A 17,930-nucleotide genomic window follows, 5' to 3' on the forward strand; every position below is an offset into this window, starting at 1 on the left:
TTGTGGAGATGAACAATATACTGCAACATCGAGGACCGTCAAAAGCAAAGGCAAGTTCTCTTAAAATTCCACTATTCGGCAATGCCTATTGAAATATCTAATGCCAAAAATATGTATAAAAATTTCACTCAGTCGATTTTCATGCATTCTTAACTATAGATGGCTTCAATGCGCGTGACATTGTCGCCATAATCATGTCAACTTCTTCATTGCTGTCAAATACGAAATATGCAGCTGTATCTGGTGGATAAAAAAATGTATGCGATGCCATTTTCTTTAAATAAGCAAATCCAATTAACTCAACGTGCTTTGGGTGCGTATATTCTTTGATATTTCAGGTGACAATGCCTATTAAAAGGAATTTAAAAATGTGTTACCTTTGGCCTTGACGGTCTTGAAGTCCGCGCTCTTCCCAAAATGCATTTTAAAATGTATTTATTTCATTTATGCAAATACTAGTCCAATCTTCAAGCTCAGAATAGTACTAGGATAACATCCACCTTGCTCTACACCTGTAGGGCAAGGGCCGCTCAGCGGTTTAAAAGTTTGCGAGTACAAATCTGTAAGCAGTACAATAGTTATCCGACATTTATCATCAGTTATCCGACAGCTGTCATCATCAATAAATACCAAATTTTTCGAGGTGTTCAAGATTGTTTGTTCCGAGAGACAGAGATAAGCCCATATAGGGGGGGGGGGGGGGAACTAGTGCAGGTGGTACAAATATTTCAGTGCAGGGTTCAATGTTACCAGGGCTGCGAATTTTATTTCTAAACTTTTAGCAGGCCACCAATTCTTTCGAGGATTGCCTGGTGACTGGATGTTGAAGAGTGTCATTGCTGTATAGGGCGTCTCATTTTGAATATGAATGCTAAGCACATCGACTATCTTCATTATCCAATTTCATTCCTGTCAACGTTTCTGTTAACTTGTCTTAGTTTCCTTTAATGTATCGAAAAATACGACCCAGTACAGATTCCTACGATGTCAATTGTGCAGTTGAACTGCGGTAAATGCGATAGTTATCCTACGCATTTTAAAGATTCAAACTCGAAATTGCCCTGCAATATCGATGTCGGCTCAAGTCAAGCTTAATAGCATCTAAAACTTAAAATTTTAATTATGTTTTTACCCCCGAGGTGGACTTAATCACTCCCTAAAAATGTGCCTGACTTAAGAAGATCTTGCGTTCTTCCTGCGCCAGCTGTAACAGCCGCTCAGGAAATTATGAAATTTCACTTTCGGAACCTGTGTCACAGTTTCGGAACATAATGTCCAGGAGGAAAATGAGGAGCAGCAATCATCTGCATAAAAGCCACTTCTGTGCCATAGTTTCATCCAGACCGACACTACGCATTAAGTTGTAATCGCTGATAAGCTTTAGACCTTTTTCTAAGATTTTATGGTGATAATTGGCAGCATCAAATTGGAGGAGAGGAGGCGGAAAAAGTTTAATGAAATGCAGTATTAAGCGTCGAAAATGTCCCGGCCATAGTCACCAAGGCCAACAGGTCTTTCAGCTGGCCAGAGACTAACCAAGCCCGCCACGCTGAGGGAGAGGGGTGTGGAAAGTAAGGTGGCTGAATTGCAACAGGACAGGAAAATGTTCTAGTTAGCATAGTGTTCAGAGCAAATCGGGAATGCGGGAGAATGTCTGCTGCCGTATAGAAACGATCGGGCAGGAGTAAGGAGGATATTTAGGCATATACGTAGAAGACTGCGTATTTTCGTGGTCTAACCTGTCGCCAAAGATATCAGATTGAGGTTGCGATTCATGCATTGTACGAAGCCGCCCTTAACGTCCGTGTACATGCGTCCACTGAGCGCCTATACTTTAAGGGGCTCTTCTTGCCCCTGGTAGACGTCATATAGCAGCATCGAGACCGGCAAATGGCACGTCTTTCTAGCACCAAACAAGGAGATTGAATACTGCAGCAAGTTGCCATCAAATCTATCGCATTTCCTATCATTACCACTTCCTCAAATTTGGCTTTGCTGGGCTTCTCACCATTTAGGAGACGCACTGAAATAAAATATTTCAGATTATTGTCAACATTGAAATAAAATTATCCTGTTGAGTCCTGTGTCTAAAAGCACGGTGGTTTCTTATCGAATTTAAATTTCGCAGGATTAATTGCATATTGAAATGGTGTTCCCGGCCTCCCTAGTCAGGCTTCAAACGGCTGTCTTCCACTCCTTTCAGCTTGCGAATACAGATCGGCTGCGCTGCCTGGAGTATCTTCTGGCAGTCTTAGCACTCTACAACCATGCGGCAAAGTGAACCTAGCGTAGGCTTAAGAATGAGTTCGACCCCTTATAGCTGTTTTGCAAGCGATATTGCAGTATTTCGATGAAGGCAATGTCGCTAAACGTTAGCAGTGACCATCACCAGGCGTCTTAGCTTACTTCGGTAAAGTAGGCTTTGAAGAAATCAACTGTGCCTTGCTGGTAATGAGAAAGTATTTTAGTTACGGTGTACTGGTGACAGCGCTTGGTACAGTCTAGGCTTAGTGGCAACAAAGGAGAAGGCGGAAGAATTCAGTAGCGCAGGGACGTGGTTAAAAGAGGTGGGCGTGCCACATCACCTATGATCCACCAAAAATTCGTCATGCCCTTCGCGCTGTGTAATTATTGCTAAAACACACTCTCGATGAGGAATGAGGCTGCAATATATGTTTTTCGTAGTCTATGAAAGATCACGTAAGGGCCGGATTAGCTCAATGCCTAGGAAAATCCCCCCAATTGGAGCAAACTTTTAAAGATGGAGTACTAATTCAGCATAGACCGCAATGCTGCCTTCCTGCTGTAAAGTGAAGCTTTGGAGATTTCAGCGAAAATTTGCGTTTATAGAAATATTCTTGATTTGAGGATCTAGCTTCAAACTATTGCCTAGGCGGATCTCTTTGTCTGTGAAAAAACAACAACAAATAAACGGCTTTCTTTTGCACGAAATGTTTGCTTGAATACTTTCTGCTCTAAGCTAATGCTTTATATATTATATATTTTCACTTCAAGGTATTCGCGTGCGAATGCTCGACAGTGTACATGTGAAAATCGTTTTTCATATCATAGCCGCTGGAGAACTCAAACCAGAAACCTGAATGATGAGCCCACTCCCACGAGAAGCATCGTGGCCATGTAAACTCCAGCAGAGCAGTAGCTATGAAAGTGAAATTCTACCCCGGCTAACATCTTCCAGCGGCGTGTTGCATTCCTTGCATTCCTTTTATATGCGTTAGTTTTGTTGTAATATTCGTTTGGCTAATTGCCGATTTTGCTGAGCGTAGCCACTTCATAGCTGGTTTGAAAGTAATCACTGCGCACAGCATATTTCTTAACATGAATGCGTACAAAGATATTATGCCGCCAAAATTAGCCATAGGGTACTGGTCCAATCAGGAGGGCAGCAAAGCATCTCTGTTCTCGCCAAAGCGTGTTTGAATCCGAATTCGGCTCATAAAGTATTTTATTTTAGTCTTTTTAGACTCAGTGACAAGGTAGGAACTGCAACCAACCAGGATGCAAAACCAGACAAGCATCGGGAAGCTTGGCAAATTTCGATTATAAGTTCCTGCTACCTATCACCCGGTAACTACAGCCTGGCATATACTATTTGCATCATGCGGGCAAATATCATAAAAAACGGCGATGTAGGCTATAGTGACGACGCACTGAAACAATATCCGCCAGAAGGCAGCCGTTGAAATCATTAGCATTGCAAAGTCTACTCTTCCTGACAAGAATTATTCCAGAATCCTTACTGCTCACGCCTCCTTAGCATCGTCACCAATGTCACTCTCATATTTCGCCAGCGAGGATTACTAGCAATGTTACATAAATCTCAACCGCATTTTTTTCTGGGAGTTCTTATTAATAGCACGGGTCCCAAACCCCTTGAAAAACTTTAAGCAATGACGAAGCCACTTACCCGACAATTACAAACAACGCTTTGTGCTTCCACGATATGATTACTCAGTCAATAGTGAGCATAGAATTTAAGCGCGACGAGTTTAAATAACGCATGCGACCCCAGTCCCCAGCTGTCCTATTTCCGCACCGGGAAGGGGACTCATGCGAGAAAATACTGCTTTCCGCGTTGATTTTCAAACTGCATGCCCGCATCTGCGAAACGATTTTTTTCTTTTTACTTTTAATGGCAAATTCGGCCCTGAAAACCGCGTGTCGATGGAGGCAGAACAAGGAACAATTTGAGTCTCACATAACCTCTTCCTGTGAACTCAGCACTGGACAGTGTAATGAGTTCGCAGGAAGAGCTAATTAGTCCCCTCGCGGATTTTTGTTCGCTTACATGTGTACTGCTACACGCTTATCACGAATTACGTGATCTGCGCCTCTATTAACACACATCTATTGATTAGTATATAGTCCCGCCGTGTTGGCTCAGTGGTTAGCGTTCTCGGCTTCCGATCCTCATAATGCTTATTCAATCTCGGTAGAGGTGGCCGTTTTTAGGTCTAGGCAAAAAGCAATGTGCCTTTGAACATTGCCCATCTGTGCACGTTGAAGAACAACAAGAAGTAGAAATTTTTGTAGCCCTCTACTCCTCATTGAGCGAGTTGCTTCAAGACTACAAGCGAAATGAAACCATCTTAGCACACAGTGAAAGCCACTACAGTACTTGAAACGCGACCTTAACTAGACATAAAGCCTCGACTTAACCAAACCGTCACTGTTTAAAAATAGGAGGGTCCGGTGTAGATTCTTTTCTAAGCCCCCGTCTAAAAGAGGGCATACGAGATAGAACCGCCTGCCAACTCAGCTATGTCATGTGGTCTTTGTCTTCACACAACCCTATGAAAAATCTGTGACTGGGTCTGTATTCCGTGCTTGCGTTGCCACTACGGAACCGGAAAAGGTTGCAACATCATGTTCCGGCGTTTCCACCAATCAGATGACCCGAGGTTGGGGAGTTAGCGACACTTTCGATAACGACGCAAACTCCGAATACGGGTCCTGGTGATGTCCTTTACCGACTTCGTTCTGGCAAAGGCACGCGGGTGAATTTGTGCTCCAAACATCTACACACTAGATGGAATTGCCGAACAAGGGCAAATTAACGATGCCGCGTTAACATGCCCCGTTTCATGTGTTATTTCAGCGTGCGTTGAAATTTCGAAGTGGTCTAAATTGTTTCGACTCCTCTAGTGCTTTAACCGTAGCGAATGCTTCGCGACGGGGTATTGTAAACCATTTAGAGTGCACCAATACGTGGCTGTAATGATGGCAGCAGATTATATGGCAGGCTAGGCTTCTTTGATAAATGCCTATTCATAGGCGGTATCTGGCATTGATTGACGTCGCTTTACCTTAAAGTCATCATGGCTCAGCTGAGAGTGTAATAATATTAATAATAATAAAAATTGGTTCACAGGAAGAGAAAGGCGCAGTATCTGTCACACTTGTTTCTATGGGCACCTTAACCGCACCGTAGGGGAAGGGAAGAAGGTGGGAGTGAAAGTGTAGAGAGAAAGGAGATCCGTATTATAGCCCTCCAATATGGCTCCCCTTTCTCTCTTTCCCCTTTCACTCCCACCTTCTTCCCTTCCCTTACGGCGCGGTATCGATCGTCCACTTTTGTTGTGGCTGTGGGAAGAGGGCTTTCTGCTCACTGGTAACTAGTACAAGATTTCAATGTGTCGGGAGACCTTGCGTAAAAGCGCTGAATATGATGGCCAGCTTATCATACGTGTTGCGAATGATTATATGGTAAATATGAAGGCATTGTACACTCATGACAGCTAAATCTTACGGTTCCAGTAAGTACTATGTGACACAACAAATTCCATATTTCCCCAGTTATGTTCAATGTTACCTGCATGCCAGACGCACCGGCAGCTGCGCAATCTAAATCAGTTTATTAAGGCGACGAAGAAAATGCCAAATTTTGCGAAAATATCCAGCCCATACGGATGTCTTACCTGGGATACTGTTCAACGCACATGCCAAGGCTTAACATTTAATGTTTTATTTAAACAAAAATCTTTCTCTTCTCTTTCGAAGTTTGTCCTTTTTAAGGCAAACTGCACCGCATCCACTGTAGGAGCCCAGTCACTGTATCCCCGCCGCGGTGGATCAACGGTTAATCCATTCGACTCCAAAAATTAACATAACGCGGGATCAAATTTAAACCGCGATGGGCGCCTTTCGATGGGCTGAAAAGCAAAGCGCACATGTAAGCGCCCTACTGGAAAAGTTGTATGAGGCAATAACCTCACATTTTTTCCCACACTCTCACTCAATTCACATAAGAAATCACATACAAGTCGCATATAATTGCATAACGTCTCATAGCTTCTCGTACATTATCATAAATTATGTACGAGATTTTATGATAATGATTTGAACCGTATGAGAGTCTATGCGATTAGATAAGATTTTATGAGGTTATTGCCACGTAGGACTTTTGGTTTTTCAGTAGAGCGGCGCGATGTCAGTGCATGGCAATAAACCCCAGACAATCGAAATTTCCGGAGCACGTACTACACTACTGCCTTTTACTTCCTGAGTCTTCTTGAGCCGTTAAACGTATGTAACCCAAACCATGAGTCAGCTTCTTTATGAGAAGATAGTACATCCTCAGAGTTGATTGGAAATTTGGCAATGCTGCATGTTGATACGCGCGTATGGCGATCATTCTGTGAAAGTTCGAGGTATAGGTTATTTTTTAAATAAATATTATTGACATACGTGATTGTCAACAGTATTTCATGCCGGAAAGAAACGATAGAGAGAGAGAGGAAGAAACTGGTTTAATACCGGAAAGCTGTAGAGGTCGACTGGCAGTAAGACAAACCATGCCGACTATACTCTGTGCTGGCAGAACAGGAAAAGGAAGACAATACTGATGTAGATTACGAATGGAGGCAATGCTGTCATAGTACAAATTGCTCAGCTTGATCTGGGCAATAAAGATGTTAACGTGGGCACTGACTGGCACTCGTTTCGGGAGGCTTCGACACGAGGAAGTACGTAGCACATGCCTTGCACCAGATCATTTGTCCTTACGCACATACTTGCAATCGATATTTCCAGAGATGCACTATAAAAACACATACAATTCCCGACATAAACTCAACGGAAACTAGGCAGAGAGCCCACGAAAAGGTTTAAGTGCGCACTAGGCAGGTGTGCACATCAGAGCATGCTCAGCATTTAGAGGCGGAAATCTTGGACGGTGTCACGTAAAAATTTGGCCATTATTTTGTTTCGTTATAATAACAGGACGTAGCTGCGGTATCAAAATTACTTTGCTTTATTATATTCATGATCAGCATATTCCGTGACCTTCACGACTGCGCTGCAGGGATTAAATAAGGGGTACAATGCAAGGTAATCAATGTCAGTGGCGCAAAAGGTACGACATTTCATTAGGTCTTATACTTAACCAATCTTAACCAATAGGAGGTTAAGATTTTTATTTATTCATGTATTTTTGTTTACGATTGCTCTTCTACCAGATCAAAGTGTGATTTTCCTGTATTTATTTTTCCCCGTGTCAGTAGTGGCAGAAGGTTTTCAGTTAATTATCCCCATCAGTTGTACGGCCTAATCGCAGTCAAGACGTTCATTTCCTGGTTGGGAAGTTACTCTAAACTCTTTGTATACATTTCACACGAATAGAAGTGAAGAGGACAGCGAGATGGCTAAGCATAATGCGATATTTTGAAAAGTTAGTACATGGGGCGCACAGGTCTGACCGCCGCCGTGGTCAGGTGTTCCGCAAGCGCTGGTGACTGAGGGCCGGGGGTTTATGGAACGTATCATGAGAGATTGCGGCCAATTACTGCACCAGGGCGGCCAACTCCTGTTCTGGTGAGGGAGTGCATCGCTGGAGGTGTTCACCGGCATCAGGTCGCACCCCAAACCTGTTTATGCAATTCCATCGACACGCGGATATTTTTCTTTCTCTTGTTTTTTTTTTTAATCCGGTGGAGAATTGCGCGACACCGGAATTTGCACCCCGGTCCTCTTGCATGCGAGGCGGATGTTCTACCGCTACACCACCGCTGCACCTGTCGTAGGGTGCAACGAGGTTAACATGAACGATATAAATTCTCCCCGATATACGCATATACGTTCTGAAACGGAAGGAGTGGTATTTTTTGCTGCATTTGTTTAGCACGGGACCCAAACCTAGGCTGTAAAAGCGTATCACGATGGATGCAGGTGGTCACATCAAAATATTTTCATGAGGCAACAGGCATATTAACTATGCTTAATATGAGGTGAAGGTATAAGTGAATCAGGCCTACACGTTATAATATAGACATGGCAGCAAGATCGAAAACCATATTTCCGTTGAAAGCCTGAAACTGGTTATGATTACCGTCCACTGACATGGTAGGAAGAGGACCGTAGGTGAATACAGCTCATGATACTAGAAAATGAAAAGGAGGATATTATTTGTATGGAGGCCCATGAACGGTATAGATGTAGCCAAAACATTAGGGTCACTCCTGATGTTATAGTAAAATCTTATCAGGCTTTCGTCGTGCACGACTAAATTGGGCCCTGAAGAATTATATCAAAACTCAAAACTATCGTGACGGAATGCGGAAAATAAGTAAGCGCTGGTTTAGTAGATAGAATAGCATTGACGCTTCCTTGGGACGGAAAGTATGACCATGAAACATGATCGCATGAGAGTCTCTGACTAAAGAAGTAGAAAAAGAATGGCGTATCTAGTACGTATAATCAATAGGTGGAAGGTAATGCACAAAGGGAAGTGTATTTAGGAGAAAATATAGCATGATCTAATAAAAACTCGCAGCCTAAAGGTGGTGAAGCTGAATCTGGGTAAGATAGGCAAAAACCTGGTGAATAAACTTAGAGACAAAAAGGCCATTTTTTTGTAGTTTTTGTAATGTTCTTAACGTATGCAGGGAAAAATTGCTGGTGGTTTAGCTATGGTTACACCGAGTGTGTACGCGATAGCTTCTTTCACGTCGCTCTCTTCGGGCTCCATGCTGCAGAAATGGCCTGGCACGCTGCGCGCTCCTCTTTACATACAGTCACAATGTGACGTGAATTCTCATGTGACACAGAACCATATACCCACATTATAGTATATCGCCTTGACACTGACATTTGACCTTGTTCTTTGTTACCATGGGTTGTGACACAATAATGACACCAAAAGTGTTTCGTGGTTCGACCTCTAGCTCACTTGAAGGAAATTCCAAGTGCATAGAAACCTTGGTTTTACATCGGGTAGTAAAGTCATCGCTTCAAAACTCCGTTACTTTTGCTTAAATATGCAGAGGGTCAACTGTCCTTAAACCAAGCCTAGAGCGTAGAATCGGCCGCGGCTGCTGTCGCTTCGATCTCAGATCTCTTCTGCGCTTGATAAGCTTCTAGGCAACGGGCTAGCCTCCGTCGATGCGTTCGCACAATTCAACCTCGAAGCACAGGTTTCAGCGGGATCTCTCTCCCTCTTAAACAGGGCAAGTATCCTGTCCTTTTAAACGAGTGGCGAGTCACGTGGTTATTTATATGACCACAGCTGGCGAGGCCACGTTCGGCGCTCGGTCCGGCGTTGACGGTAGTGCAGCAATAGCAGCTGTGTCGCGTCACGTGGTATGACGTCACGACCCCCCTCCCCCCAGCTTGAAGGTCAAATTATTTACGTCTGTGACCTTGGCGAAAACGGCGCAGTGGAGCTTTTATCTCCAAAAGGGACCGATAAGGATCAGGTATGAGCTGACGTGTAGTAACACAGGCGGAATACTGCGCTAGAAAGAAGTGTCACGTTGTATGCGTAGCCGTCATCACCTCAAAGGAGCCACAATCTTTTTAAAACAGTGCATAAAAGGACCGCAAAGTATTTGAAGAAGGAAAGAAAGACAGATCAGCTTGCGACCCGTTGCGGTCCACTATTTTCCTACTAATGGAAAATGCATGCAGCCAGGCCAAAGTTAGACTGCAATCAACCAACTGGACAGAATTGACCACTTGTGCTTTCGTAAAGGCTACACGTCAATCAATAACGTTGACATTGTTATTCAGACGGCAGACTGTAGGAGAACCACGCGTAAGTATGCATGTACTTGAAGACACATATATTTTCGACGCAGCCTCCGCAGCTAATAAAACATTCCAAATAAAGAAGTGTTTCATACAGCGAGACAGGGGATGTTCAACGACCATCACTGAGTGGTTTTGTGAGGTATTGAAAAATGCCTATTGGAAATAGTTAGGAACAATAGTGGATAATCCCTCGTTAAGTTGTGACGCTGTGATGTTTCGCTACTTATATCATAAGAAATATTGCAAAGCACCAGCAGTGAGTTTGGGAGGCAGACCGGGGGCGCTACGTAGAATGCCCCGAGTTTGACAAAATCCGGGATATCTTCGAGTTTCCATTGCGCCTTCAGCCGAATAAAATCATGGAATCACGGCATCATATTTACCTCCCAGAAGGCCTTCAAGTTTCGTTGGTTTATATAAAGTTATTCTAATGTTGGGCGCCACTAGAACACCGAGATGGGTTTTGTGGGCAGTCGACAAAGTACAATTCAAGTGATCACATATCTGTGGCAGTTTTAATATTGCGTTTGTGTGAATTGGTAACGCGCGCTATAATTTTCTTAGGCATTTCTTTATTAGCTATGTAATTTGAAGAACCAGCTCAAATTATGGAAATACAACATAAAGGCTAAAATGCATGCATGAATGAACGAATGAATGAAGCCTTTATTTGAAGGAAGGGATGACTCTCGGCCGCTGTTTGGGTAATTAGGGAGTCACGAGGGATGCGAGTGTCGCTTCGTCTTCACAGTACTTCAAGCTGTGGCTTCTTGCTCGTCATGCTACGGATCTTTGCGCTGTAAGTCGACCTCTCTCATACTACTCGAAGCAGGCCGCTCTCACTGCCGTATGTAGCAATGGAATGTTGTATTTCGGTGCTTGATAGAATCTGATCTGCTAGGGTGGGCATGTTGTCGTGTGGAATATGCGTAATTTTATTTCTTCCTCGTGAAAATAATGGACATTGCCATATAAGGTGCTTTAGGTCTGATGTAGACTGTTCCTGACAGTGTGTGCATGCGTTGTGTTTGAAGGTTTCGTGTATTCCGAGAAACCACTTGTGAAGTATGTGTGGTGTATAAGCTGCGTTTGTTATCACTTTGTTGAGAAATATCTCTTTTGGTCGAGTGAGCCCTTTCGTCTTGTCAAACACCGGCGTTGGTTTTGCTTCATATAAACTGAGCTTGCTGCCGTGTTTTATTTTGGTGCGTACAAAATGCATCATCGATCTGCCAGGGAAACCTTTAGTGAGCATTGTTTGGTAAGGCTTTAAATCTATCGGATTAGGCACGGAGTTGGGGTGTGCGGAGTTCTACATTTTAGCAAGTCCACCCGCCTGCGCGGCTGCGTTTCCCCCGTCCGTGGCAGTATGTCCTAGTGTCCATATAATTTGAATTTCTTTTCCTACTTCCCACATTCGCTTCAGCCTCTTTCTAATGTCCTTGACCACTGCGTCGTCTTAGTTGGTGCCGTCAGCTCTGGAATCATTGCATATGAGTCGGTTAAAATTCGACATCCCTTAAAATTATCGTTTCTGGCTGCAGCTGCCGTAATGCTGTTTATGGCTCCCCATATGGCAAGCAACTCGACGTGTGAAGCTGTTCCTCCAGTTAGATGGCACGTGTGCTGTCCCTTATGTTAAGGCGCTGGCACACACACCCATGCTACAATTACCCATGCCATTTCTAATTGCAGCGTCAGTGTAGACGTCTACTGTACTCAGTGGTCTTGTGAGGGCAGTAATTCTCTGAAAGGTGCCTAGCCACTCCGTTCCGCCTACTAATAGGTCGTTGTGGCTTTAGTGCGATTACCGGCACCTCCTACGGGGGTGAAGTGTCTGTCCACAGGGTCCTCAGAGCAGTGTTGAATCGGTTGTCCCAAGTCATGACCTGCTACCCTCGCGTCGTGTTTTCTATTCGGGGTCGCATCCTTATTTTTGCTTCTCTTATAAAGCCTTGTATGGGTGGTATGCTGACCAGCTTAAGCAGCTCTTCATTCGTTGTATCCTTAGGCATAATGGTGCGAAGCGTGGACCTGTGTCCCGTTTCGATGTCTTTAAGGTCGGGATCAGAAAACTCAGACACAGGTGCCCCGTACAGAATACTGCCGACAGCAACCGCTCCAGGCAGTGTTTGGGACAATTTCTGCCGGGCTACACTGTTCTTGCTCGAAATACGGCGAATCATATACAACATCGGAGTCCAGTTGCGTTGCAATGTACGAATTCATTTACGAGGACTGTTGCAACTAGAAATCTGTGCCCAGAAAAGCTTTGTCTTTTCGTTTTCAGACGTGATGCTGAGTTGTCCAAGATGCAGTGCAATCTGCTTTTTGGCGTCTGTGGACTTCTTGCCATCTGTGCTTATGAATTGTGTCTTTTCAGGCGAGAGATATAGCCCCAATGCTTATAACTTGTGAGTAAGGCTGAAGATTGCTGCTTGCAGCTCGGTCTGCGTGACCTCGCCATTTGGGTAATCCACTGCTTCTGTCCATATGGTGACGTCATCTGCGTAGATGGTGAAGCGGGCAGAAGTGTCTCTCTCGAGCGCTTCAGCTACGCGGGTCATGGCCAGGTTAAATAGCAACGGGCCGAGGATTGAGCCCTGGGGCACACCCCTATCCAAGTAATAGGTTCTGGGGCTCCATCCCGAAGCTTTGCTATGAAGCCTAATAGGTCTGCTTTGAAGGAAGCTGCAATATCCGATTGTATGCTTTTTTGCTGGGATTGCTCTTTGCTAATTCTTGTAGGATTACCTGCTGGTGTACACTGTCGAATGCTTTGCGCATATCAACCGCGAGGATGTAATCTAGTGTCTGTTTGCGAGAACCTGCGGTTGATTACCCTGCGGAGCAGCCAAAGGCAATCATGCGTGCCCATATTCGGACGGAATCCTGCCTGAGCCGGGTGCAATCCAGGTTGTACGTATTCGATATAATGCTGTATTCTTGCGGTGATCATTTGCTCATTCAATTTGCGGATGGTTGACGTGAAAGCTATTGGCCATAGGTTGTCTTGTTTTGTGTTGTCCTTCCCCGATTTCGGTATGGGGTACATCAATGATAGCTTGAGTGCGCCTGGTACCACTCCGGATTCCCATGAATCGTTTATGATAGTTAAGAGCTGATCTTGGGCTTCATCGATAAGGTTTCTGAGCTCCTGCCATGTTACCCCGTCAGGTCCTTGGGCCGATTTCGGTTTGCCATGGGCTAGTGCTGTCAATAAATCGCCAAATGTAAATGGTGTTTCAGTTCACATCATTGTGTTGTCAATCGTGATTGCCGGTAATGGTGGCGTGGGTATCTCAAAATCATGCGGGAAGAACGTGTGGATCACCTTTTCCTCGAGTGCAGCTGGGTTCTCGAGCAGGAACAGCTCTGCCAGTGGTGGTGCGCTTTTCGTTTTCCCCAGCAGGCTTCGTAGAATTCCTCACAGCTTTTTAAAACCGGGTCTGCTGTCGAGCGTCGCCCAAGTACTGTGCCATGCATCTGTTTCGAGCTGTTGTTGGTACTCCTTGATGAGTCGATACTGGCGCTTAAGGCTCATGAGATCCCGGTGGCGCTTTCCTTTATATCTGTAATGCTGCGTAAGAATGTTGACCTTTAGCCACAAGTTGGCCAGGTGCCTATCCATGTGTGTGGTAGTGTCGTCACATATTATTGTGTCTCGGGACCATGGCCGTGCTTCCGCAACCATGGCACCGAATTGTGCGATGTCCATGAAGTTGCCGCCAGTGGCTGTACAAAACTTTTCCCAGTCAATGACAACCGTTTGCCTTTTTTCTCGAATCATTTTTTCGGTTAAGGGTAATCAAAATTGGTAAATGGTCGCTTCCCCATGTTGTCTGACGTGCCATTGTCTGATGAATCCTGATGTGGCAAGCGTCAGATCGGGTTTCGTATCTTGTTGTCGGGCGTGTAGTTTTATGCCCGTTGGTGTATTGACCAAATATGTATAAACTTTCTGAATTTATAAGGCTAAAATAGAGCTTCAGAAAGTAAATGCGTATTTAGTAAGTCATCTCTTTGATTTCTGGTAAGTGGGAATTTCGTCGTGTGACAGCGCTAATGGTATTTACGTGAAACCAACAGGTACATGGCAATTAAGAATTTTAATGTAGCACAGATCAGATCACGTGAGCGAACACAGCGAAGTCTGACTCTTTTTCAGCATATCAATACGTCGGACATCATTTGGATAAGTGTACAGCTACCGTACATCAACATGGATTCAACACACATTCGAAAGCTATGACTCTTAGTCCATAAACACAACACCGTCACGGGCGGAGTAAAGTTTTTGATGCGGTGTTGAGGGATGACAAGCAAGCCAGTAAGTTGGTGGAGCGACTTAATTAGAAACCGGAGAACTTTATGTAGGTTATAACAAAAAATGGTACAAGAGCTAAGGCAAATGTCAACTAGCCGCGGTCTGCCGCGCTGACCGCTAAACAGAGCAACAAAGCATTCCGCATCCGCAGTCGAGCTGGCGCCTCTTGTACCAGCTGCAAAGCAGCCGTTACTCACGGTGCTCGGTCAGCATGAGCGCCCTATCGCAAGGAGTAGCTCCAGCAAAATACTATGGCGCACTCCCGCGCTCCAGATATGAGTCGAGAGCATGCACCTTTCCAAAAGACAGAATAAAAACACAGTGACTGCAACGTCTTTCTGAAACCTTCGCAAAGCGCACCAGTTGTGCGCTACACGTTATGCAGAGCGACAAATGCCTCACCCCTCTTGCGGACCTTATTACCTCCGGCCGCTCCCACTCGGGAGACAGGGCAGCGGGAGACCGCGTTAATGATGGTCTGCGTCGTGGCGAAAGGAACGCTTCTACGTCTCCAGTAGCAAAGGGAAAGCAAACACAGCATGGGTTCGAACAAAGAGGTAGCGTTTTAGAGCTAATGCTGTCGAACCACTCGCTCCCCAAGACAAAAAAGAACGGGACGCGCAGTTAAATGCTATGAAACTCTGCTGAGAAATGGTCTCAAAACCACAAGTACACAAATACACCAACGCCTGCATGAAAGCCCGGCATAGAACCTCGCACAGACAATTCAAAAATCTCTGAGGCCGAACAGATCACGGGCCTTACAAGCACTGTGCAGAAATCCAGCAGGCAGCACTGGCGGCGAATAGGCAGGGCCACGCGGGCGCTGAAAAGTTTTGTAGTGGCCGGCGCGGCCCCCAGGGCAGGGCGAGCGCTTGAAAGAGGCGGCCGTGGCAATGTATTTGTGGTGCGCACAGCGAAGCGATGGCATTTTTGGCCAGCTGGAGCAAAGCAGTGAAGCATAAATAGTGCGGAAGCCACACGACACAAGACGCAGAGACACAGATGAGCTCTGGCTGCCTGCTGGGCCTTTATTTCTATCCTAGAAACGGAACGAAAAACGAAAAAGGGGAGGGGGAAATAAAACACGGTAAAAATGTAACCGCTCCCCCACGTGTGGTACAGCTTCGCACAAAGCCAGCCTCGAACGCTCCAAGCGGGACTGGCTGAGAAAAAAAAAGGAAAGCTGCGTGGAACTGAGCGGCCGAGGATGGAACGAGTATGGGAGAATAATAGGAATGCACGAAGCTGGAGCCGAAGTGGAGACAAAAGCCTAAAACAATACATAACGCGAAAAAAGCCTGAAAGCTCAAGAATGATTATCGGGGCTGGACAATGCCGCAGGCACTTACATTACGCAGAAGACGTTTTCAATCTCTAGCTTTCTGGTGAAGCGGTTGCCACCTGTCTCGGTGATAAAGGAAAGAAAAAAGGCAGATTCACACTGATCGCTCTGTCCACGCGGTGCTCGCGCGGAAAAATACATTCAATGACAAATACAAAGTCAAATACATTCAATGACAGCTACACAAACACTTTATTCAACAATTGGACGTACAGATCTTTGATGCTTGTAGACGGGATGTTCAATATTTATAAGCTTTTTGGTGCATTCTGGCATGGGACAAGTTTGGAACAATATAGCTGGGACATAAAGCCAAATCAGAGGGAGCAAATATTAAACATTGAACGGCTCTTTAACAACCATAAGTGAAGTGCTAGCCATGAGTTGCAAAAAACGGCAAACACTAGGCTGCTAAGTGATGTAATGTGCCAACGTTGATTAGAAGGGCAGGATAACCAAACACATCGTGCAGACGTAATGCGGAGTAAGTAGTTCGGTATTATTTTTGTTGAAAAAGAGATCTACTTACAGATGACCAAAGGAGTCAAATGATCAGCAGCAAATAGTCGTAGTTTTGTGATCTTCATGTGTCGTTTGTTCACTCCATTGAAGTTTTACTTCCAATTTGTGGGCTAAAGCAAAGATCACGTGAAGATCCGTTTAAAAGGAAGCAAGATGATAAAGTGTAGCGGTGCCTATATACTGTCTCATAATGCTTTATTGAGGCGAACTTGCCACTAGGTGAAACAATTGCCGATATATGCAAACAATGCATTGTTCACCGTCCCATTGGCAGTGATGTTTGCGCAAAGTACAACAGCAGAAGTGTCAGCTGACCACGTACACATGTTACACATATGATGTCGGAGAAGTAAGGCCCCGCGAGCTAGTTGAAGATAATTTGTTTTATAATTTTCAAGAAATTTGGAGCAAAGTACACTTTCCTGTAGCGAATATGGTTAAATGGTGACTGATGAGAGATATGCTTTATTTTACAAAAACTAAATAAATCGAAGATTGTGGTATCATTTCGCTGGCCTTTCCGGTCTATGATCCTACACTCTTGTACTCGACCCACTCTGCCCAGGGCAATCTTCGTTTACATGTGCTGCGCAGTGGTTGCGAAATGTGTCCCTCGCGCACCACGTAGTCCGTGCACAGATCATTGGAGTCAGGGCAGCCTGCAAAAGAGAAAGGACATTTCATAATGGATACAACGTTACATGGAAATTGGGAGGATTAACTGCCTGACATTCACTCCTATATAAATGCACTGAGTTCTTTGCAATTGTATGGTTTCCCTTTGCGTGAATACCAACGACTGGCTAGACCCTTCTTGAAATGAATCAAATTTCGAGGGTACACCCTAAATATGCTTAACTTAACAACAAAATGTTTCGTGAGAAAAGTTATTGCTGGCGTTTATTAAACATGTCCGCTTTGTTACATTTACTGTAGTTATTCAAGCCGACAGTGTTTTAACGCGTAACTATTGCTAGGCACATTAGGCAAAAATATGTCTGCCGTTTCATCGAGTGTTGTTTTACACTTGTTGAGTGGCACGGCAGCACACGGAGCAACTTCAAATGGCATTTAATGAAACGATGCCACTGCTTGAACATAAGCAAGGTTCTTAGGTACAGGGCTGTGGCATAAAATTCTACACGCTTGAATACAATTCAAGTGCAACTGAAAATGGGTCAGTATGTTGATAAGGTAAATACGTTATATTCCAATATATTGGACCTATTTGCTGTAGCCTCAAATCAAAGAATAGAGCGGGGAAATTTGGGGCTTATAGTAATAAAAAAAAAAACGTGCACTACAAGGGCCATTAGATGCCGCGTCTTAGCGTAATTTTCTGCTCCATGCAGTAGACCGATTTAATCGACAATAAGTTAAATTCATTCTCACCCTCTCTTGCACAATGCTAATGTGTCTCGTTGACCACCGCCTAAGAAATGTGTTTACGCCAACAACGAACCGTTGCACGCCGATGAAGCATCAGATTAACAACGTTAACTTGGTAACCAGGAGTTATATCAAGCGAAGCGGTGTCTGCAACGTCGCAGCTATGTTACGATTCTCCCAGATATCAATCGTAATCGTGATCGTCTAGATGGTTAAGAAAAGTTCAGGCGCGGCTTCTTGAGGTACGAAAACAGAAAACGTCATCGCAGCCATGCGAGGAGCTTGCTGGCCAGTATATAT

At 44.6% G+C, this 17,930-nt stretch overlaps 1 protein-coding gene across 1 annotated transcript in view; it reads right to left on the bottom strand.

Annotated features, from left to right (window-relative positions):
- Positions 1 to 15,903: 15,903 nt before the first annotated feature.
- Positions 15,904 to 17,930, bottom strand: part of LOC146189032 (uncharacterized) — a 39,120-nt gene continuing 37,093 nt past the window's right edge. Inside the window, exon 9 of the mRNA XM_084603198.1 lies at positions 15,904 to 16,900. Within this exon, the coding sequence (XP_084459324.1) occupies positions 16,767 to 16,900 (134 nt within the window). The 3' untranslated portion in view covers positions 15,904 to 16,766. The remainder of the gene's footprint in view (positions 16,901 to 17,930) is intronic.

This window comes from Amblyomma maculatum, chromosome 5 (genome assembly GCF_055883805.1).
Source record: "Amblyomma maculatum isolate TAMU_Amacu chromosome 5, ASM5588380v1, whole genome shotgun sequence".
NCBI lineage: Eukaryota > Metazoa > Arthropoda > Arachnida > Ixodida > Ixodidae > Amblyomma > Amblyomma maculatum.